The 21305-nt window shown below is 41.2% G+C and overlaps 1 protein-coding gene across 1 annotated transcript in view; it reads left to right on the top strand.

Moving 5' to 3' along the window:
- The first annotated feature begins 12715 nt into the window (after positions 1-12715).
- adamts18 (ADAM metallopeptidase with thrombospondin type 1 motif, 18) overlaps positions 12716-21305 on the top strand; it is a 74340-nt gene continuing 65750 nt past the window's right edge. The window contains exons 1-3 of the mRNA XM_042489163.1: positions 12716-12817; positions 13111-13192; positions 15534-15847. Coding sequence (XP_042345097.1) covers positions 12716-12817; positions 13111-13192; positions 15534-15847 — 498 coding nt within the window. The remainder of the gene's footprint in view (positions 12818-13110; positions 13193-15533; positions 15848-21305) is intronic.

The raw sequence follows: 21305 nt of genomic DNA, 5'->3' as shown, positions 1-21305 counted from the left end.
TCGATACTGGAGCAGCAGAGCCTTAAAAAAAAAAAAAAAAAAAAAAGAGAGAGAATAGGTATTTATTTTGTTCTTGATCTCCCATGGGCCTGATCTTCAGTCATTTGGTACATTTTTACACTTTAATTTTCAGAAACCAGCAATCAAACAGAGGCTCATCCCGTGGATTTTTTGTTGATAAAGTTGTAGTTTCAAGGCAAAGTTAGTTTCTTTTTCCTTCTTTTCTTTCTTTCATTTTGATTCTTTCCTTGCAGCTATGGTGGCTTGTTCTAACAACCCAGTTCTTCTTGTGTTTACTCCAAACAAACCACAAACATAAAATGCATCTCTTCCTGTGTGCAAGCTCAGATTTCCCCCAAGAAAAGGCCTCCAAGGCAAAAAGAGCAACTGGATAAGGTCACTGGATAGGTCAAATCAATGCTGTGTGAATAAATGCTGCAAATTCATTTTTTATTATGGATTACTGCTTCACAAAAGGTGGTTATTTCATATTCTATGCACTGGGCAAGGAAAAGTGTTATGTGTACCTATGTGTGTGTAAATATGTGTGACTGACAGAAACTTCACACAAATTCCAAAATTAATTTAAAGTTCAGACGTTAATCTGAAAATAGTCTGGCCCGGTTCCACAGGAGCAGCAGGTTTTTATTCTACCAACAACAAACACTAGACACATCAAACACACTGACCGGGCAGTTAGCACCTTCACTGGCATGGGCCCATGTGATGTCATCAAAGACAGAAATCCCAGGTGCTGATGGGATAGGAAATGGTCTCTCTGGCTCTCCCCCGAGTCCCGGCACCTGGCTGACAACTGATGACATCTCCCTTTTCATGTAATGATCCCTTTGACTTCAAAGTGAAAGTAGGGGAATCCCACCTTACAAGCATACACTAACACACACATACACAAAGCATAAGGACAGGCATTCATCTCATTTTTCTTCCCGCTGGTAGGGTGTGAGATGATTATAGCTGTCATTTCCTTAAAGTATATATTCTTTAGATGTCAAACTCAAATACAGGCTTTCAAGAAAGGTGTGTCTTGTGTCATAATGGTCACTGAAACCGGAGACATTTAACAACAAACCAGCACACAAATGAATACATTTACTGATACAAAATAAGTTGGGTTAATTTACCAGTTTTAATATGTACTTTATCCTCAATAGCTATATGTCATATCATGCTAAAAGACTGAGGTAAAGCAACATGATGGTTACGGATACTACAGTGTATTCACCAGTTGTGAACAGCCCTTTTTAGAGGTAGCTAATAATGGGCTTCCCAGATCTGACTACTGTAGGTTAAGGCTGTCCCAAATACCATTTTCTAGGCTTAGGAGCTTCGCCAATGATCATCACTGAATAATCTGAGCTTCAGTTGGCGGACAGACACCATGTTGACACCTTGCACCCCAGAACTTCACCATCAGGTGAGTGCAGGCGAGACCATGCGAATCAAGGCATTACCGCCAGCTAGGGAGGGACCATGCGCTTCAGGATTGAGGGAGGATGAGGGAGGTGAGGGAAACCCATTAATAACCGTCGGGTTAAATGATCATTCCCGTCACTGTGTGTGTGACAGGCACAGCAGCAGTATCACAAACACTGAAATGCCATTCATCCTCTGCAAAAAATAAAAAAAGACAAAGAATATCTAATGCCTAAATTGAACGCAAAATACCTACCCAATCAACAAATACTCAAATAGCTGACTGTTTGGTTCCAGCCCTACTGTAGGTAGCCTAATATGTTAGATAGCATATTAAGCATAGCAGCTTAGCAGATAAACACTGTGTTACATCCAGTCCTTAAACTTTTGCTCCAGTGTTTTGGGTTTTTAAAAGGCTAAAAATATAAAAATTAAAAAAAAAAAAATTAAAAAATTCCAAACTCTTCTGAATACAGATGATCACTGGCACCACTGAATTGCTTTGTTTGTGGAGAAATCCACATCTTGACAGGCCTGATGTGCATTACTGAGCTATGATTGGTCAGTATCTGTTTGGGAGAGGGATTTAGCAAATGGTCAGTTGGCATGATTTACCTCTCACAGATATACTTCAGGAGAGTTGCCATGTTCCTCTTGAAAAGGACGTACAAGTCTCAGATCCTTTTCATGACCCTGAGGTCAGACATTCACTGTAAAGCCACAGAACCTTAACTGTAGTGCTCTCTTAAACTCCGTAGATGACTGATATCACAGATGCTGTTTCAGAGATCTAGATGGACCATCTGTGAGCTGAACTATAGTATTTCACGTCTTTGATGCTGGTGGGGGGTAGAGAGAAATGCCAGAAGGTCTGACTGCAGAGGAGCTACTCAGAAAAAGATGAGGCTATCAGTGACACTGACTAATACTGGAGACACACACTCACAGAGACGCACAGTACCAACAGACACACACATTCATCAGGAGCTTGGCTCTCTAAAACTAATATGTAAAAATAAAATTGTTTTCCCATCCCTTCCCTATAGACATTTTCAGAATCTGAGTAATTCGACCTATTTGATGGAATTTTATATTGCAATTTCAAAGTATCACATTGTGGTTGGCCCACACTCAATATATTTCTGTTTGCATGCAGAAGGAGATCACACAGGAGCCGCAAAGGACGATACATGAGTGACAGGCGAACAGATTCCTGCCACTGTGGCAACCGCTGACACAACCAAAAATAATCCTGGTCGAAGAGACAGAAATTCACCTCAAAAAGTTCCACAGATACAAGCGGCAGGGAAATTATAAGGTCTGAAATGAGGACCAGATACAGGACGAGGGCACGGGACAGCAAAAGGAGCAATGTCTCGAGCGGGAGATGTGCATACTGGAGGCCATGCTGGAAAAAGCAGTGCCACATGACAGGCAAAACAAACAAACAAAAGCAAAGTGAGAGGGAGAGACATCAGGGGAAAAACTGACATGTCCCTGAGGTAACAGCTTGCTCCTCTTAAGGCTTCACTGAAGTGTTTGACTGTTCAGTAAATAGGCACAACATCTGATTAGAAACAGAGTACATCCACTTTCTCAGCTGGCGCAACACCCAACCTTGAAAGAATAGGGTGTCTCTTTGGTAACTTGGTGCCACAGTGTATTAAGAAACATGTAAGTGGTGATGAGTAATGCCAGTGTGTTTGAACAAGTGCAGTCCTGCCCATGCTCTAAACCAAAGACTCATCAGGTGGGCTCTGGGGTCAACCTAGAGCACTCTGAGATGACTTCAGAGGGTCCCCAGCAAAATAGAAAAACTAAAGGTGCTGCATTTAGCAGTTTGCCATGAGTAATCAAATAAAGTTAAAAAAAAATCAAAGTCTTTTCAGAAATGGGAATTTGGAGAGTAGCTCAGTCTTCAGGTTGGGATACATCACATCACGTCAAATATCACTTCAACCATCACAAGAAAAAAAGATGATATTAATATTTAAACCTACATGTCGAACCTAAGATTCCCATTATTTCATTGTATGTATACTGATTACTGTCTGGTCCTACTTTTCATTATTGCTAGGGTTATTAAGTATGAGTCTGCGCAGTTGAAAGGAAGATCTATGGTCTGTAAAATAAGTTGGGATCAACAACCTTAAAGGGTAGGTTTTGATATTTTTCATGTCATTACTCAAAATGCCACATTCATGTTTCAAAGTTACAGTCTCCCTCTTTGTGTTTCCCCAGATTGTGATTCCTTGCTGAGCCAAGGTGAAAGGATCCTTCCTAGTAGTTGTATTTCACAACTAGTGACAAAACAGTGAAACTATATCGAATGGTGACTGCTATGACTAAAGGTCCCCAGTTGATTTGCCTAACTCAGACCGTGAAAGCATAATTTGAGCTCTGGGGCTTGGGTTGTTGGAGTCTGTGATCCTGTTTGCCTTTTTCCTGCACCATGGTGCTGGGAGTACAGGTCTTCCATGGATACCAGCTTTATCCTGGTGATATACTATGCAGTATTTACCACCCTCTGTAAGGCCTTCTGGTTGATAGCAATGCAACTACCTTACCAGGCCGTGTTGCAGCCGGTCATGATCAAGAACGATAAGAATGATCAGTGACCCATACCTCTGTCAAAAGGCCTATGTTTGCACACGAAAATTGTTTTGTGATAGACAACAGAGTTTGCGGTACTTTGACGCTAAACGCTAGATCAGAACAGTGAGTAACTTATCACATCTTGCAGATGTCCACCATCAAAGCGCTCTTTGAGCCACCTTGAAAATAAGTATTTGTGCCATGTTACTGAATTAAAATATGTCAGTGTGAGTATATTTTTGTGGTCTACTACTTTGGTACCATAAACTTGTCAAAGGGGATCTTTACTCCTCTCACGCCGTGTTCCCAGGACAGAAGGCTCGGGGGATTGATCTCGTTTTAGTGTGGTCTCTAAATCTAACAAGCTATTTCCATCCCATGGCCAGAAAACCCAACTGCTTATATTCCCCCCTGCAACCAGATATGTTGTATTGCTTTTGGGGAAACAAACAACAGACTGGCCTGACAGGCCCTGGTAACTCAACAAACCATCTGGGGGAGAGACATTATGAGAAGGGAGAGAGGGAGGGAGAGAGTGCTAAGGGCTTCAGACAGTTGGTTTAGCATGCCGTAAATAAGCACATCGTCTGTCAACACAGTGGCATGGTGCGACGGGCTGTGGTCTGCTGGGGTGTAACACTGTTCAGATTTAAAAACATCTGTAGCCACCACCAACAATGCAAACTACATATTCAGAAAAGTATCCATGCTGAGAGAAACACATCAACAAAGGAAGAAAGGAAGAGAACCAAAAGAAAAAAGGACCAGAGCCACATCAGCCACATTAGAAAAAAACTCTTAGCCCACAAGTCTTTCCACTTTCCAGTATTAACGCTGTGTTCTCTGCTCTGCACATGGAAACAAATAGGTGGGCCTGAGCGGAGTAATCAGGTAGTCAGCCTGAGTGTTAAACACGAGCAGCTTTATATACAACAACTCAGGGACCTTCACCGAAGACTTGCGGAAACAGTGCGGTTGTGTTTCCTCACTCTAACTCTACATCTCACTGTGCAGATGACAGTGCAATTACCCTCCAAAGTACAGTGCGGGAAATTTCCCAGCAACCTCAAATCACTGATGCTCACACTTAGGCCAAGTACAGGGCCACCAAAATTGCACCTTACATCTTAATGAAAAGTAGATGCTGTAATGAGGTATGATATAATCATAAAGAGGTCTATTGCCATAAAGAGATTGGTTCCATTGTGAGTCATCATCTGTCAGAATAGGATGAATCTAATTTAAAGTTGTTGAAAGCATAATATTGTGAAAACTAATTTTACATCATGAAGGAGTACTTTCACACACTGCCTTCTTCTATTCATGGGCTCCATTATATCCACTACTACCCACGAGTTTAACACTAAACTCAAGAGAAAGTACCATTTTTACAGCCTCACTAAGTTCCAGTTTCACTAGTTTTTCAGGATGGAGGAACACACCAATCTAGGTTGTAAAAACTACCCCTGAAAACCAAACCAGCCTTTGTGTTTTATAAAATGACAGAGAGCAACACCACATTGAGACTTTAGCTCCGTCGACACTACCTGATCTGTGTATAAGGTATGATAGTGGAAAGGAGGGGGCATAGTTGACTCACCTTTAGGCTGCCATGGGAGATGGTAACAGTGCCAAAACAGTATTTGTATAAACTGGACAGCCGGCAGGATGGGATCATCAGTTGGACAGGTGTGACCTTTTCACATGGGTGTGACCTTTTTAGTGGCTAACTCTGGGGAGTTCCTTTTCCCCCTGTGCAAAAGGACGCGTCCAGTCGCAACACAGGAGGTAAATGATTATTTCCATGTTGTGCCATTGTTATTGGTTACAAACTGCTGCTGATGTGTATGGTATTTGTCGCACTAGAAGATAACGCTGTTGTGTTTAACATTACCCCTGTCACGCCTCTTTTGCACCGCAATACCAGCATGCTACCTAAAATCACACAATGAAGTAGCATGATGCTGCTGTTGTTTGGTTGTGTGAAAATACAAAGGCAGCACAAAGATGAGACTAAGCAGAAGCCCCCTGGAACGATCTCTGTGTAAAAAGCTCTAATGACTTTGGAGTTGTTGGAAGGCACCTTTGAAAAGGCTGGACTTAATAACATCAAGTAATGTAAGAAATGTCTTTTGCTGATGGTTTTCCAGTCAGTAAAAAGTAATGTATTATTGATGTATTTCTCAAGCACCTCATCCAACACTGCTGCCAAAATTTTCCCTTGGATTATGTCTATTGCATGCTTTGGCATGCTGTGAGGAATGCAAAGCTTTTTTGAGACGCTTACAGCAACTGTATGCCTGTTACTACAACAAGATGTATAGCAGGTTCATTCAGGGGAAGAGAGGGTCCCACTTTCAGTTCGGGAGTGTGGCTCACCTAAATTGAGAAAAGGTTGCTGAGGCTCTAATAAAGCCTCTAATCTGACTAGATCTATGACTGGGCCCAAAAGTCAGACCTGACCCTACATGAACCCATATGGTTTTTGTCCCAGGCTGATCCAAGCTTGAAGCATGGCAGCTGTTTGTAGCCAGAGCCTGATTAAACATGAATTTCCACTGTATTATTATTCTTTTAATACAAAAAAGATTTTTCACAAGCTAAAGTCAACTAAAGTCTTTTCAGTGCAGTGGGACATTTGTGACACGATCTTCGCCATGTTCCGCCCCGTTTTAAATGTTTAGCACAGCCCAGAAATATGCCACATATATTAAACAGACATTGTATAACATTTTAACTCATTATTGAGAGACAAGAGTTGATGGCATCACAGTCCGTAAATATGTATATCTGTCAATATTTTTAATACATATTGTCCCTGCCATTTTGTATTACCTTTTGCTCAACGGCTTGTGTGCACTAATGTAAAATTAGTCAGTGTGTATGGTGGTCCACACACCTGGTTGTAATGTAACTTGTGTAAGTGTTTAACCAATGGTGACACTGACAGTGCACAAGTGTTTGCACTCTTGCCTGACATCCCAGCCCAAAACAAGACTAAACACTGCTTGGCCAAATTACCGGCCCCAGTATGGTACCAGTAGAATATTCCTGGATTGGCTGTCTGACATGATCATTCTCTTTCCTGGCAGAGCTGCTGTTCCAGTGTGCTGTCAAAGTCTGGGCTGTGTATGGTGTCACTATCCCCACCAGGGTTCATATCTATAGATTGGGTAGATTACACAGAGATCACACTACAGGGCTGCTACAAAGTCCTTTCTTTACACCACCTTTGCATTTGTATGCGGAATCAAACAACAGTGGCATCATGGTGCTCCAGCATGTGGTTTTAGACAGCATGCCAGCATCGCAGAAACAAAAAGAGACACGATGGGCGTGACACAGAAGTGCCTGCCTCTACCACCAACTGCTGATTGCTGATCTTTAAATCTTCAACGGCAGGTCCAACACATTCACATCCCAGCTGGTCACATAGTGCTATTTGGTCAACTGCTCTACTTATGACGTTTTAGGTATTCTTTTGCGCCAGCTGTTTATGGTCCAGGATGCCGCTACTGTGATGTCAACAAATGCTCATGGTGGGATGAAGCAGCACTTGGTTATGTTTAGACAAGATCAATAAATGCACATGCTGGGAATGATAGTTAGGATTAGGAAACAATGCCACAAATGGTTAGGTAATGGCATAAGAGGCACACTGGTCTCCTGCTTGAAAGTCAGTTGTTTGTGGGACCTATCCGACCTCTCAGTGTACTCATGCTCCTTATAATACATCATTACCGGCAGCGCTTCAACCTGATGCTGTCCTGCCACATATCACACACAAGCATCTGCTTCCGTCCGGCCGCATTATCAGGCCCATATCATGTGGACGTGCCTAGTGCCGTCTAGCCGTCCGTTGGCATATAATAACAACACAGCTGGTTCTATCTGGCTGTGTGGCTTTTTACATGGATGTGCAATGTGCCTTTTAGTGTTGCAAACTTCTTTGAAAGTACTGACAAAACATAAGTATTTGATGACTTCAGAATGAAACAGACAGGTGGGTCGCACACATAACACCTTGTCGAAATGTTACACCTATCCCGTCCATGGTCCCATCCTACTGGCTGTCCTGTTTGTACAGACACCATTTCGGCGTTGTTACCACTTCCTGTGGCAGCTTAAAGGTAAGACAACTTTATTTCCCTTTTCTGCAATCGTACCCAACATACAGAACAGCATAATGGCATGATATTTCGACTTGAAAAGGCACCGTAAAAGGGACTTATGTTTGAGAGAGGCATGTGTTGGGTGATCTTCTCACTAAGCTTTAATGGGGTTTGCATTGAGAAAAATCCTTATCAGAATCAATAATTGCATATGATTTACACTGCAATACTATTGCATTTTAGCAAGAAGTCTTAATTTACCCATTCTAATATTGCAGGAGTAATGCCACAAATAATACAAAAAGTAACCTCTAAAGTCTCATTTAAGCAGCACAGACGTCTATAAGCCCCATGAGAATATCACAGGGTTATTAAGGTGATGTTGTATTCAGGCTGCGCTTTGTGCTCTGCCAAAAAAGCTGGCAAGAGCTGTGAGAAGCCTTATTATGCTCGGTGAAGTGTAAATATGTGTGTGTTGAGCTGGCTGTACTCTTCAGCTGTGTGTCTGTCGCTGCATTCCAGCAACCTATCCAGGTGTTTGCCAGCCACAGGGATGGAAAAGGCCACTGCAGGACCACCTGTTCACAACAATTAGGCCTACACACAGGCTTCAACAATACAAGCTCGTGAAGTGTGTGCAACCTCTCTCTTTAACATGACAGATTTAACTTTATGACTTTAACGCTGCTGCAAGTGGTAGGAATTAATTAAAATGTCAATGATATGTTACGGGGAGTGACCCAGGAAAGTCCCTGCTTGCAGGAAACATTAGTCTCTGTATATCAGACCAAATTTTAAACCTCACATACACACCAGTTCAACTGTGTGTTAATGCAAACATCCAATCAGCTAATCACATGGCAGTAACTCAATGCATTTAGGCATGTAGACATGATCATGGTAAAAAACATCAAAGCATGGATCCATCCTGCCTTGTATCAATGGTTCAGGCCGCTAGTAGTCATGTAATATGTGTTGTGGATATTTTCCTGGCACATTTTGGATCTCTTAGAACCAACTGAGCATCCTTGAAATGCCACATCCTACCCGAGTATTGCTGCTGAACATGTCAGTCCCTTTATGGCCACAGTGTGCCCATCTTCTGATGGCTACTTCCAGCAGGATAACGCACCACTTTACAAAGCTCAGATCATCTCAAATCGGTTTCTTAGGCATGACAATGAGTTTTCTCAACTCAAACGGCCTCCATAATCATCAGATTTCAATCCAACAGAGCACCTTTAGGATGTGGTGTAATGAGAGATACACATCTCGGATGTACAGCTAATAAATCTGCAGCAACTGCATCATGCTGTCATGTCAATATGGACCAAAATCTCTGAGCGATGTTTCCAGCACCTTGTTGAATCTATGCCACAAAGAATTGAGGCAGTATTGAAGGCAAAAGGGGGTACTAGCAATGTGTACCTAATAAAGTGACCGGTGAGTGTACATTTTAGAAAATACAAACAGACTGCATTTCACAAGCCCCACATAAAAGAGCTTTTATCCTCGTTTTTATTAAGCTAAGATCTGTATTTGCTTTCCATCCTGTGCATTTGTCCTCATTTGTTCATGTTTCAGCACGTTTTACACACATGCACTGTCTTATTGTTTCTGTTGCTATATTGATCCAATGTGATGAATGTTACTTGTAATACCGAGATGAAACATTTCTACTGACAGTTCCACATTTGTAGATGATTTTTTTTTGGCGCAGTGAATATACTCCATGTTTGCTGATATTTATGCAGATACAGTTATTTGTATTTAGGGCAGGGACATATGAAGAAAATCAAATATCACAATATCTTTGACCTAATACCTCAATACAGATATTGTCAGGGTTCAAACCTTGATTCATGCCGTGCCTTAAACTTATCCAAGTGAGGCCAGAATACATTTGCATTTTCCTGGCATCACATGAATTTGCATCTCAACTAGGAGCTGCAAAAATTGACAAAATTGATCTGCCTGAACATAAACAGCTGTGTTATACAATTATTTAAGACAATTTTTCTAACTTTTTCAAAAAATTCCAGGCCTGGAAATAGCCATTTTCAAATTTCATGACTTTCTTTTTAGGTTTTTCATGACCACACTAAATCTGTATTGTGATTATATTGTAGGGCTGACTACTGGTGCTTTCACAAAATATTTACGCAATGAGATTTTTTTTAGAAATAATCATCAATAGTGTGGCTTTAATGATCAGGTGGGTGAAGGGAAATGACAGAACAGCTAGAACAAGCCGTTTAAACCAGGAAAACCCAACATACACAGTATCACAATAACAACAAAGTCTTGATTTTCAGTCTCAAATCACAACATCAAATCAATTAATTACCCAACCCTATTTGTATTTGTAATGTGGCAATATGATGTCTAGTGATTAGAGCAGTTTCTCTGAACTTCTTTTAGTCTGCTGCAGCTAAAATTAAAAAAAAGTCCCAAAATTAACTAAGCACTAAAATGTATAGTATAACCCATTTAAAATTATGCTATAATTTTTACTTTAATTTAAATCCTACCTTTAACTATGATGTGTAAGTAGCTCTATAGTACTTTAGCATAATACAATGCGCTGTGTTTTTATTTTTATTTTTTGTCCAGAATTCAAAACCAGATGAAATTTGCAAATGTTAGAAAACAATCGAAGACAAAAAACTTTGAATGTGCAATGAGCTAAGGAATGGAAGTCAATTTAAATTATTAAGCCCAATATCACAAATCATACATTTGCCTCAAGGGTAAAATGTAAGTAATACAAATGCTGATTCAAGAGCTTGTGATTGTGTACCTTTGGACAAACCTGTAAATTTATGTTGCACAGAAATCTGGGATTATATATAACCTATACAGATTTTACTGACAAACTTGTCTTTATGGTAGAAATGTTAAGTCCCTTTATTCAAGTTAAATTACAAACAATACAAAGTGGACACTGCTTGGTCACAAGAGAAAAGGCTCCCCTTCTCATCTTTAAGAGAGCATTGCAGGCTTTTGTGTAAGGAAAAATAATGTGTAATGTAAAATCTTAGGCTAATCTTACAGTCACCAGTAACTCTCGCCGCATTTAAAGGGGGTCGAAAGAGCTGCCCACACACTGTAGAATTGACCCACTGGCTGTCTTTGTTTGTACTCACTGTTTGTCTGAAGATCCAGGGTGCTGCAGGTGTTAAATGATTTACAGGATGTATGAGAGCTGCTTGATGAGGCCAAACTGATGTGCCTGATTGTCGCGTAAAAACGAAATATATATATTTAAAAACAACAAACACTAACAAACATTGCACTAAAATAAACAGCCCTTTAAGAAAAGAAAGTGCACACTAATGGGGCGAATTTATCAAAGAATAAAACTGAGATTTAACCAAACACACGGCGATAGAAGACAGTATCGCCTGTGGCGTCTTCCTTGTTTGATTAATTAAGCGCAGGTCAGGTGGTGCATTCAAGTGACTTAAAAAAGTACCCCGGAATTGTGTTTCAACTAAGCTGTTTCACATCCAGGGGCATAGCACCAAATTCTGTGCCCCACACAGGAGCGGCCTTTGTGGGTCCCCTGTCCTTCCTCTCTCGAACCATGTCACTCTCACACACCTTTTAAAATTTCTTTCTTTCTTTCGTTCTTTTTTCTTTCTTTCTTTCTGCATAAGAATAAGCAAATCTACTGCATAAGTAGTAACTCACTCTGCTCAAGCTTTGTTTTTGAGAGGAATGCTAGTCAAGGGGCAGACTAAACCATTGTTGTGCCTGTAATTAGTGACAGGGGCCTTAGAGAACTTCAACTATCTTTATAAGAAGTTCAGTTTTTCAGCAAATTAATACTAAATAATAAAAAATGCAAACAAAACCAAAATTCTTCTTCTTCTTTTGTTACAATGTCCATGTTCATATCACTGATACCCTGCTTTTTATGATGAAGACGAAAAGATTGTGTATTGTCTATATATTTCTTTGTTCTTTATCTTTAAAACAAAACAAAACAAAACAGAACAAAACAAAACAAAACAAAAAAAGAACCTAAACAGTCACGAGCCTGCTGTGTATTTTTTTTTCTTATATTCAGGTTTACAGAACCAATTTTAAAACCAGTGAGTCACAGTCTCCCCCCAAAGCATTCAAAGTAGAAATTTACGAGCGGCACCTAAAGGCAGCAACAGTCGCGCTGCTGCCAAGAGGAGATTCTCTTTTTCTTCTCTTTTATCTCCGCGTGGTAAATGATGCTGCGCGCTGATTGGCTGGTGGCCGCTGACTTGTGCTACATCCCGCAGGCCGACCCTCTCACAGAGTGCTCAGTGCTCAGTCAGCGCTCCTCCCGGTGATCCCCGACACCGCTACCCACCGCGCACTCACACACCAATACACTCACTGACACACTCATGAGTGCGCGCTGCGTCTGTGCGCTCCACCGGCTGCTGCAAGCTGCCGACTTCACCTGAACCAGCAAAGCGGAGACCAGAACAACTTAACAATGCGTGCATATTGCATTATGCGATACCGCAGGGTATTACTACTTTTGCGCTCTTTGAGGAGGTAACGGGGGAGGTGTACGCTTGCATGCCATCACCATGGATTGCCTTTTTCTTCTGATATGGACTTTACCCATCCAGCTGGTCGGCTGCACCTCAATCCAGATCCTGTCCACCTTCTTGTCCTGGAATATCATCAAGGCACGTAAAACATACACACTATTAAATCCAACACATGCACCAGACTATCTTGGGACCAAAACAAACAAACATCTGTCTCTTTTCTGTATGATTGATGTCAAGTGGTGTCTGCACTGTTGGGGTCACTGATTGTGGTGAAAAGTAAGACAAGTGATTGTCATCCCAAATTAAACTCCTGTACAGCTCATGTTTCAACAGAGGAGCTCCATTTATCATCTTTTGGCTTCCAGTTCTTGTAACCTGTTGCTACCTGTTCATTTATGATTCTTTTTTTTTTTTTTTTTTTTTTGCAGACGCTGCACATTTACTGCTCACACACCTCCCACACTGTTACGGCCAGCTATTCTTCCAGCGACAGCCACGGATTAAATCATGGTGAGTGCTTGTCTTTTGACATCTCTGGATGTTTCTTCCAGCTGGCACGACTCCACGTTTGTAGAGAGAATGTTAACAGAATGAGATTTGTGGCAGTAATAGGCTCAGTTTTGGGAGCTATGCCCCCCCTTAGGTGGTCTTGAATATTGCAGTTTTACTATATTTTTGTCATATGGGGTGATATGTCTGCATTTTATTTCATGACTTTAAAAAAACAAAAGTTAAGGAAGCACTGTTGCACTGGCTGGAAGCACAGCCAGTGAGTGCAGGGATTCCCTCTCTGCTGCTTTGACCCAGAGAAACCAAGAAGTTTGGATGATTTACATACTTTGATTTACTGAGGGAAAAGGGAGGTGGACTTTTTTTTCCCTCTGGTTGTGAAGAAAGCATCCTGATTCTCCCCATAGTCACACTACTGATGGCTTTAGGCAAAGAACATACAGCAGGACTTTTGTCAAATTATCAACTGAGAGAGAAACAATAAAATATTTTTAAAAAGTTGTTGTAGTCCCCACATTTATAGTGGAAATGGTTTCTAAATAAATCATTTTAGCATTTTATCTGACTGGAACACCATGACAACTGTGTGAAATCAGAGCATCTTATATTCACAACCTCTGGTTCTGAAGTATTATACCATATGATGTATGGTGTTGGTGTTATGGCTTCTGTTAAAAGCCATCTGTGATCCATATGAAATGCTTCACTCTGAGAAACAGCTGAGCACTGAACCTTTCACTCCAACACCAGCCTCTCATCTCGGTGACAGGTTGTTTTTCCCATTGACAGTTCTGTTTAGATGTTGGTGATGTATGTTGTGTTTCTGGGTGCATTTCTTGGTATAACAGGCTAAATCTGGATTGGATGGTTTTGATCACATCTGATGTTTGCTGGCAGACTTTTTTTCAGTAATCCATAATGTCAACAGCAAATTCTTTGTAGATGTTAGTGCAAGAAGCATAGCTTTCTTGTAAAGGGGTAAAACAGTATCTGCCAACATTAGTTTCACAGCAATAAAACTTTAATGCAAAGCCATTTAGTATGGTGTCATTTACCTTCTCCAATGACATGTATAAGCCAGGTATATCAACATATTAATTAATTAATGGCAGCCTGCCATGATTTAAACATCTTCCATCGCAAATTGGTTTTCTAATTTTGAAGAAGGACTGTTCATTAAGGGCACTACTTGAATATATGTACCATTTGGTTATGCAATGCACCACACTCTCAGAGCACAGAGTGTACTCTGGGCACAGATGGAGAAGTAGAATGCCAGGCACAGTTACAGTTAAACAAAATCCCTAAAAGTTTGCTTTTACTTGCCTCTGCAGCAGCTGCTCCTCTCATCCATTGATCTGATCTGATCAGCTCTGACCAGATCGACAGATCATTATCATTTTCATTATCTGTCCCATGACTCAACACTCTTTATGCCTCCTTTGCATTTTGACACAGAACCAAACAACGGTGGATTCATTCAGCTCAATTATGTGACTGCATGTAGCATTGTAGAATTAAAAGAGACCTAATGGGCATGACGTGTAATACTACAGTGTCAGCCTCTAGTGTGATGTATGGCATACGCCTTGCCAGCGCTTTATAAACAATAACGTGAATAACAATTATTTACCATCTCTGTTAAATGGTGGCTGATCCTGTCCTCTGTTTGGAGGGTACGGAGCTAATGAATTTGATTGTTTTCCTAATTTGCGAAAATTTATGCCCGCTTTTCTTCTTCTTTGAGTTAGCCGCTGACTGTTCATAGCGACTTTATAAATCTCCTGTGCTGCGTCGCGCACACAACACATCATCAAAACGTCACACCCAATCAAACATCATGACCCCGTCCAGCCAGCTTTCCAGTTTATACAGACGCCCGTTCAGCAATGTTTCTACCTCCTGTGGCAGCTTAAAGGCAGGACAACTCTGTCTCCCCATTCCGCTACCTTACCTTATGTACAGAATAGCAAGGTGGAATAACTGTGCGATATTTCCACCCTGAACAAACAATGTAAAAGTTAAAGTAAATCTCTTTGTTGGGGCTCCAAAAATATAAATCAATAAGTGGCAGCCAATGTTTTAACCATGGCGGGCTGCCACAAATAAATGAATGTTTGGGAAACCCTGTCATTCACTCTCTCCACATATAAGTTATGGCTAAATGCAAATGTTTGCAGTCCTCCTTCCACAAATACATTCTGAAAAATGTTGGAAATAACTAACTGAAGCAAAATGAGTTTTAGCAGGATGTTTGAAAGTGTTTATGCCATTCATAGTCACTAAATAACTCTGATTTTCACACTCTCATGTGACTTCCCTTTAACCATCTTCCCTTCAGACTACGTGTTTGTAACCCCTGTGGAGGTGGACTCTGAGGGAGGATACCTGACCCACGATGTGACCAGGCGAAGCCATCGCAGCAGGAGGTCGCTCTCTTCTTCTCTGCACTACCGGCTCTCGGCCTTCGGGCAGGACATGCACCTGGACTTGCGTCCGTCCCCTGTGGTCGGCCCGGGGTTCACCGTGCAGACGCTCGGCTCGGATGGCATCTCCACGGTGATGGGCGATGTAGGGTTTCACAACTGCCTGTATCAGGGATTTATCCGTAACATGTCGGCCTCCTCTGCAGCCATATCAACGTGCTCTGGACTGGTAAGTGTCTGCCAGTAATTTATTGGTTTGTCATGTTGTTGTTTTACTTTAAATTGATGACATGGCTCTCTCCTTAAGTGGATTACATGGTTTCTGCATGGGTTGAGAAAATCATCCCTTGGGTTGGTGAAACATTCCAAAACTAGTGTAAATTATCTCAAACATTTTCATCGTCTGAAAAGTTGATAGGACATTTTGAAAACAGATTTTCTGCTCCACCCCTACCTCAAGCTCCATCCCTTTATGCCCTTAAAGCCCTCCGTCCTCCTTTGACCCGATTGTTTTGATGCTTCGTTGTCTGCACAATGCAGACCTTGGTTATATGGGTGAACTGCAACATGACATCATTACCCATGAGTGTAAGCATCGGTTTCTTATGCTTTGTGAGGCACTTCTTTGAACGTTGGGAGGAGTGGAAAAAAGAGAATGGAAGGCTGAAAGGAGGAGAGCAGGAGAGGAGAGAAATGTTACACTGCTGATGGTACAGCACATGAAAACAGGCCATAATTCAGCTGAAGTGTTTATTGTAGTGCCAACAGCACACATGACAAACACACCCATCATACTGAACTGAGAGGACAGTCTTACGAAGACTAGATCAACTCATTCTCTAGCCATTTGTAATTCCTGTCAGGAGCTAATTTTGTTATCTTGTTGTGGACAGTGAATCTATGGAGAGAAAGTCTTTGAAGTCTTGAAAAGGTCTAGATGGGCCACAAGTCCAGCTGTTCACAACATCACTAATTGTATGATTGTTTGCAAGTGGGGAACTGGTTGTGTGGCCTTGAGGAGAAGTTTCTTCATCACATTTTCCATGTTGTTGCCTTTGTTTCTTTGTGTTTTAGTTTTGGTCACTGCTATCTCCAGTTTTGCTCAGTCACCACACCCATTGGCGTGTTGTGTCAATAATTATTAGAAAATAACATTTTGGGAAATTTTCATTCCTTCAGAGAATGAGAACGAAATATCAGTAACTTTGGGCTCATGTGTTCATTACTGAGCTGTAATCAGTAAGGGTTTGGTCCATTAATGTATTAAGACACCTGGATACAGCATTTGTTGCAGGACCCTGTTCAGTCATATAAAAATTGCTCAGTGGTGCATTGAGCCAAAAAAGCTCTTTTTCCACTGTATGAAATAAGCTAGATGATCAGTACTGCTTCCGCTGCATTGGACTCATAGAGAAGGTGCAATAGAGACTTCTGCCAACTGAATCAGCTACTTCTGGTTAAGCACTCTGTGAGGGAAATTAGTCATGTCATGGGCATTGTGACACTCAAAAAGATTTATCCACTGGTTTTCAGTTGTCGCTTTCCCAATATAAGTCAATGGGAAAAAGTCTTTTTGGGCCGAGTGGCATCCATGAGTTGTAATTCCACTGTTTGGCCACTATAAAAACTGGCTTCAAAGCCTGGTGCACTAACTGGGGGCCTGGTTTCGCCTAGCTATAGCCCTATTAGTGACCTAAGCACAAACCTAAGTAGCCTACTTTTTGATTCAGGCTCGTTATGTTCCCTGGCCCTTAAGAGAAAGTTGAAATATAGTTTTTTAGGCTACCTGTTATGAAGAAACAAGCTACATCCTTAAAGGCATTCCTGTGATCTCACAGATGTATGCATTTTGAGCTGAAACCTACGTTTGTATAATGGAGAAGAAAATGGTAGAAACCTCAGGAATCCCCTTTTTCAAACGGACAGTCTACCACTAAGGTCGTGACAGTAACTGGCTCAGTCTGAGAAAATATTAGATATCAATTTATGTTTTTTTCAGATAAAAGACATCCGTGGGATTAGGAAACTATCTTGAACCTGTATCACAGGTAGAAAAAGTGTTTAGATATTTCCATTATGCTTTGCACAGAGGCATTGCTATTGAAACTAGTGTATGTTAGCTAGTGTTCCAGTTAACCTACCTTAAAGTCTAGAAGCAAGGGGAACAGCTAGCCTTTCAAAGTCTGAAAACGCAACACCAAACTCAATCATTAATGTATTGTGCCCAGTTTGTTCAACCCATGCTTGAACAGAAATGTAAAAGCAACATTTTGTGTTTTCGGGTCATAGGCTATGTAGTGCAACTAGTAAAGCTAAGCAAAGCTAAAAATGCTGCATAGAAGTAGTCTACTGTGTGAATTCAAGAACTGCTATTTGTTAAGGATTGCAGCATTTTAACTCATACTAAAACCAGCAATAGTTATTTTGACGTTTCGGTCCAGCTTTAGCCATACCTGGCTACATGTTTTCCTTTGCCCCCAGTCTTTATGCTATCCAAGCTAAACATGTTGTGACTCCAGCTCCGTGTTGTACATATGGGCATAAGAGTGATATTGAAGTTCTGTGACAATATAACAATTAGAAAAAATGAGAACAATTGCAAAATTTCTTACAATGTGCTGACTTGACTTAACTCTGAGCTGCCCAAATCACATAATTGGAGATATCATTGACTCTATGTTTAGGCTTTACTTTAACTTAAATGATTTGTGCAAACTCCAAACATTCAAGGAACAGATATTTTCCACCACACAGACTCTGTAATTAAGCCTACAATATGCTTTCATTTGTGGTTTATGAGGTGCCTGAACCCTCTGGCCCATCAGCACTCACACATTCCTTGACACATCCCACACCAGCCTGGACCAGATGGACACACTACACCTCCATAAAAGCCATACCTCCATTTATCATCCAGTCTTCATACCTCCTCCTTGTGCGCCCGCCCTGCTCTTTTGTCCCCTGTTTGCCCTGCCTCTACATCTCCTCTTGTTTGCAGCAATTAAAGCCAGGGTGAAGTTTGAGCCGCCTCGCTGGCACTGCTAATCTTCACATTGTCCCTTTCATTAGGCTAGCTCCGACTCACAATAAAACACCACTGACCCGTTCACTTAAAAGCGCTGCGAGAACACAATGTGATTGGGTCATGATTGCATTTGAATGGGCCGGGACGGACACTTTGATCTATTTTTTACTCCTTGCAAGCTTTTGCCTTTTTTTTCTCTTCTTCCTGTCCCAAGTGCCACCCCAGGGCCATCGTTGATTGGATGTTCACTCTGCCTATTAAATGGACTTGTGTTGTTGTAAGTCTGGCAGATAAGGGACATTGATAGAAAAATGAAAGACGTAAAAAGTGAGACAAAATGACAAGTGCGTCAAAAGTGAATTCTGGGCCTCCTGTCTCTGTCTCTTTCTCTTAGTGCACGTGTCTTTGTTGGACTGCTGTGAGGCTTAAAACAATGAAAGCAGTTGACCCTTGCTTTTCATCTGGGCCTCTACCCAGAATTTTTGGATTAAGTACAAATGAGGAAAGAGCCATCCAAGCTTGCTTGATGCACTGATGCACTCGAGAAAGAGATTAAGGTGGGATTAAAAACAATGCAAAAGAGTAAGGAGTCAGGAAAAAAAAAAAAAAAACAAAAGAAGGAGACAGGGAAATCCAGGAAAATGCATGACAGACAGAAAAGCAAAGAGGCTGAAATAATGAATGAGAAGTGAGCCGACTCGGCTGGGAGCGCAGTGCTACAGAGAGCAAGTGTTGTGCAAGAATAATGTGAATTCATTGTCTGGGTTGGAAGCTCCCAGGGAGGTTGGATGGTCTCTTTATAGAGAGTTGGAGAGATGGACTGTTTATATCAAAGGGCTTTGGAGGAGAAATGGGGTGAGAGCAAGAGAGAAAGAAAAAGAACTTCCTCGTACTTCATGTCATTGTCTCCTTTCAACAGAGGAAAGAGGAGGACAGGGAAAAGAAAGTGTCTGAAATAGGGTTTTTTGGACGTGACCCTGCTTGTTAATAGCAGCAGAGATGTCAGCACCAGCTACTGGGCCAAACCTTTTTTTTTTTTTTTTTGAAGTGTTCACTCTGGCCCAGGCCTAGCAGATGGAAGTAGGATTCAGTTGTTTAAATGAAGACCAGGGCGAGTTGGTATTAAGAGCAGGGGCCGGATGGATGGATGACTGGCAAAGAGGGATTTTCTACTGTAAATCCCCATTAATTGAACATGGTGTTATTTGTTGCTTTAATTACTCTCTCTGTGTCCTTATGAGGCACCACGCCCGTGCTATCGAGTGCAATGAAGTTGTCTCTTTTGCATGAGAGATGAAAGTCGTTTCAGATGTAATGCTCTCTGATTTGAAAGAGAAGTGGAAGGGGTGGGGGAGTGAGGGGATGGGGTCTTCTCTCTTTCTTCTTTTGAGGGTTGTTCATCAGAGGTCGCTTTGCTGGTTGACCCCAATCCTCTCTGCTCGTGTGTATGGGGCTGGGTGGGTATGCAGCTGAAGGGGTGTCAACCTGTACTCTCGCAGGTTCTCAGTGTGTAGTGAAGGTTCAGAGCTGCTCTGTGAATGCAGAGAAATAATTTACTGCTCCCCTTTGTCCTTCCAGCCCCTTCCCAGGATAGGATTCTTCTCTCTGGGGTGATGAGGGCAAATTGGAGACCTGCGCTGTCGGGCGTCTGCTGGTGCCCGTGAGAAAAATAGTCAAACTATGTATCCTGAGATTGTAATCAGAATTTTGACAGTTGTATGTGGCTTTTGAATAAATGACAAATGATAAATGACATAAGTGCAGAAAAGCAAGCAAACAATTAAAATAGTGAAAATACACTTTTGAGAATAGAAGAAAAAAAATGAATCGATCAGTTTATATATATATATATTGATCGGATCATTCTTTGGACTACCAAAAATGGCAAAAAAAACAAAAACAACCCATCATAATTTTCAAGACATGAAGATGGCATCTTCAAACTACAAGGTTTGTACAACCAACGGTCTGTAACCTGAACATGTTGAATATAGATTTTCAGTACTGTAAGACAGACAAGTCATATGCGCAGTGCTTCTCAAAGTAATATGTTTGTCTAAAACATTACAATTTCAAAGACGTCAGTCTCATGTACGCCTGAGTAGCCTTCACATACGTGGCCCTCATACACATGTGCATACTCAGGCACGCTCAGGGCATTCTACTTTTGGTGTAAGTGTTTTGTATTGTAAGTTGCTAAAGAAAAAGTGCATGTGTTTGGGAAGTACTGAACATAGGACTGGATAAATGAGACTTGGATTATTCTGCAGGGGTTGTGTGAAAATTTATGAACAGATGTTTTGATTAAGTTTTACTGTTTATTCTAAGTATTCTTTTAAGATGCAATGTCTTGAAGACATTTGTAAGCAACTGAATTTGGGGTTTTCGTTTTGTTGTCAGTTAGCTATGCAGCCACATCTCAGACTCATGATGATGTCAGTGTTGGAGTGATATATACTGATAATGAAAATGTTTATAATTTGCACATACAAGACATACATGTGGTGAGAAATACACTTGCTGTTGTTTGACTGCTTTAAATAACTCCATAGGTCATTACTCACATGACACGTCTTCATTACTGAAACATTTGAGTGTTGGACACACCACACGCCAGGCTGGCTATTAGGGTTGTGGCTGAGCTGACCATGACCTTTACTGT

Source organism: Plectropomus leopardus, chromosome 1 (assembly GCF_008729295.1).
Source record: "Plectropomus leopardus isolate mb chromosome 1, YSFRI_Pleo_2.0, whole genome shotgun sequence".
NCBI lineage: Eukaryota > Metazoa > Chordata > Actinopteri > Perciformes > Serranidae > Plectropomus > Plectropomus leopardus.
This window is presented reverse-complemented; position numbering and strand designations above follow the sequence as displayed.